The sequence below is a fragment of the Odontomachus brunneus genome, unplaced genomic scaffold, assembly GCF_010583005.1.
Source record: "Odontomachus brunneus isolate Ranch 3 - 2012 unplaced genomic scaffold, Obru_v1 Obru_scaffold_023, whole genome shotgun sequence".
In the NCBI taxonomy this organism is placed as follows: domain Eukaryota; kingdom Metazoa; phylum Arthropoda; class Insecta; order Hymenoptera; family Formicidae; genus Odontomachus; species Odontomachus brunneus.
This window is the reverse complement of record NW_022639473.1, coordinates 1443431-1446496: the sequence shown is the minus strand read 5'-3', so window position 1 is coordinate 1446496 and position 3066 is coordinate 1443431. Positions and strand designations below refer to the sequence as shown.

Genomic DNA, 3066 nt, shown 5'->3' with positions numbered 1-3066 from the left:
GCCTCGACGTCGTCGTCTCGTTAAGGCTCCGTCTCGCATCGGGCCGCTGCATCAAAATGCACGCGCGCGCGCTCGTATGCAAATGTCTGCATAAAGTGGTCGCGCGCTCCATTTAGTAACGTTCGCGTCTCGCGCTCACGTTTAGTGTGTTATACAACCTCCTCCTTTTCCTCTTTCGTTGCGCATTATGTGTCTTAATATATACACGTGTGTGTGTGTGTGTGTGTGTGTGACTGTGTACTTGTGTGCATGTCGCGACGTCGTGTGCACGTGTGGTGTGTCGTGGGTAAATAGTGCACGAGTCTAGGTAGGTGTGGCGATAGCACGCCGGCCGGCCGTTGGCTTCTCATTGGCGGGGTGCAGGCGCGAAATGAAAGTCAATTCCCTATATAAAGGGTTGCTTTTCCAGCCCGTAGACAGAAACCGATCTATTTTACTACGCGACTCACTCTCACGCCAAAGTAACGCTCAACATGAGGGCCCTGGTACGTTTCTACGCGACGCGACCCGCGATCCGCGATTAACATCGTCCACGGCGTAGCTCTTCTCGCGACACGACGTGAGAAAGAGAGAACTTATCTCCAGCGCGAGCCTCGTTCGAGATCAGACGAAATCGGTCGCGTCTCGACTTGCCGGTTCCAACGAAATCTGTCGCAGCGAAATTTCGCGATCGCACGGAAAAATTGGGGAAATTTCTCTTTCGCGCAACGGAAATCTCGCGATCTGCAGATACGTTCGATTTCATCAAAGACCAATTAATTCATTAATTAGCTTTTTTATCTATTTATTTATCCCTCTGTGACTGTGTAGCAAATCGTTTCAGAAATTTTTTCACATAGAACGCATATATTTTTTACATTTATCAGCATATTTCTATTTAAAAAATGCAATGGGAAAAAATACTTGAAAAATTTTATTTATGAGATAAAAGTTTTTTCTTGCAAAAAACGAACTTGGCATCCCACAAATAAATTTTCATTTTTTCTCAGTGTGCTTACTTCGTATCAATACTCGTTCAGCGTTTACGGAAAAAAACACTTTTGAGTCCAACTGATATTTACTTACATCTGTTTATAAATTTAAAAAAAATTTTATATTATTTATATCATATATATAGTTGATATTATGTGTGTTATATACTTCTCATTCGCTCATATTCATCTATATTTCTTTTTATTCTGTCAATTTATCTGGGCGATGTCGTCAGCAAATGTCAACCAACTAATGATGAATCTCTGACAGATGCGATTAATTCACCACTTTTGTTTTTTGCTTTGCAGATCTGTCTGGTGCTGATCTCCGCGGCATTCGCCGTCGAGGATAAGACCGTGAAGAAGCGCGGCCTGGTCGGTTTGGGTGATTACGGTTATGGTGGATACGATCTTGGACACGGTGGTGGATATGGTGGATATGGTGGATATGGTGGATACGGTGGATACGATGGTGGATACGGTGGATATGGTGGACACGGTGTCGCCGTCGCCGTCAAGGAGAAGACCGTCACCGTCCCCGTGGCGGTCCCCGTTGACCGTCCCGTACCCGTCAAGGTACGGTAGCCGAAGGATAACGCGTCACAGAGTAATCGAAGGCTTGACATTAGCAATGGCACTTCGAGATCTCGAAACGATGAGCAAAACAAACGGCGGAGTCTGAATTTTACGCCTCATACTCTACATCTCGTCCTCAGGTTCCAGTTGCTGTGCCGCATCCAGTTCCAGTACCTGTCGCCGTGCCGCAGCCGTACCCTGTTGTCCACACCAAGACGGTCACGGTCCCCGTAGAGAAGCCCTACCCAGTCAAGGTCCCGGTTAAGGTGGCAGTGCCGATACCCGCCCCGTACCCCGTACCTGTTAAGGTGAGTTATCGACTCTTGTGAATGATATCGACTTGGAAATAAGCATGTTTTGTTAGACCGGTCAGAACGAAAAATCAGGAGCAGGAAAACTTGTGTTTTACCCTGCAGGCCGATTCTTTAACTTTATAACGACGGTGCCAACATGGCGTGTCGTCATGTTGCTTTTCTACTTGAGCAACGGCAACATAACGATAACAACACTGTTGTTAAAAGTTACAGAAGCGGCTGATCAAACTCAGATCAGTAACAAAGTTACTGATTAGATGTCGATAACCGGTCAACTTGTGTTTTGATAATAATCGAAACCAGCCACTGATTGAATCAGTTAATAATACACTGAAAGAACAAATATAACACTGACAGTGTCATTGTCAGATGCTTGTCAGATGCAGAGAAACTTGAATTTGGTGTAACATATAACGAATTTGTTTATCACAGATTTTGCAGTGGAATCTTACTTCCACTGATCGAAATTCATGAGAATACGAAGCAGTAATGTGGGAGCGTTTTCAATGAAAATCAGAAAATCAGTCAATATTTACTGATCAACAGTGAAAAGAGTCTCTTTACTGATTCCATCAGAAACATTTTTGCCGATTCGCTTTAAGAAAGTGAGCGTAATTTGAATATCTTTTAAGATATCTTTTCACGAATTCTCCATTGGCTATACGGCCTGATTTTACTCCATAATGTAATTAATTACACTTGTACGCAACTCAACGAAAAAGACGTAGTGATATCATAGAGCCGGTCACCAATGACCGTCACGGTAATTAACATGTTGCGATATAGTCATTTGTCTTCGAGCTCTTACGAGAATATCCGAAGCGCGAACGCGCAAATTTAAGCAACGATGCGGCCTTATTTATAGCGAACTTTGCCCGTTTCTCCGCGTAGAAGTAACAATTGTAATTAGTCGGTTCTCCCTGGTTATAATAACGTACATTATTATCATTATCCTCGAATTTCAAGAGCAACATCGGGACGCGATCATATTGTTTATTAGCAGCACTCATTATAGGCGCAACAGCAGAATGCATGGTTATCAGTTTAGCTAATTAATCGTGTCACTGTTAATTAATTAATTAATTGATAGGCGTCCGAGATTGTCGCGGTTTCTGATCATTCACACGGGTATTAAATGGCATTAAGTAATGTGGGTGAATGCACAAGAGAGAGAGAGAGAGAGAGAGAGAGAGAGAGAGAGAGAG

General features: G+C 43.5%; 1 protein-coding gene across 1 annotated transcript in view; it reads left to right on the top strand.

Moving 5' to 3' along the window:
* The first annotated feature begins 429 nt into the window (after positions 1-429).
* LOC116842246 (cuticle protein 65-like) overlaps positions 430-3066 on the top strand; it is a 3955-nt gene continuing 1318 nt past the window's right edge. The window contains exons 1-3 of the mRNA XM_032811165.1: positions 430-485; positions 1281-1547; positions 1688-1855. Of these exons, the coding sequence (XP_032667056.1) occupies positions 474-485; positions 1281-1547; positions 1688-1855 (447 nt within the window). The 5' untranslated portion in view covers positions 430-473. The remainder of the gene's footprint in view (positions 486-1280; positions 1548-1687; positions 1856-3066) is intronic.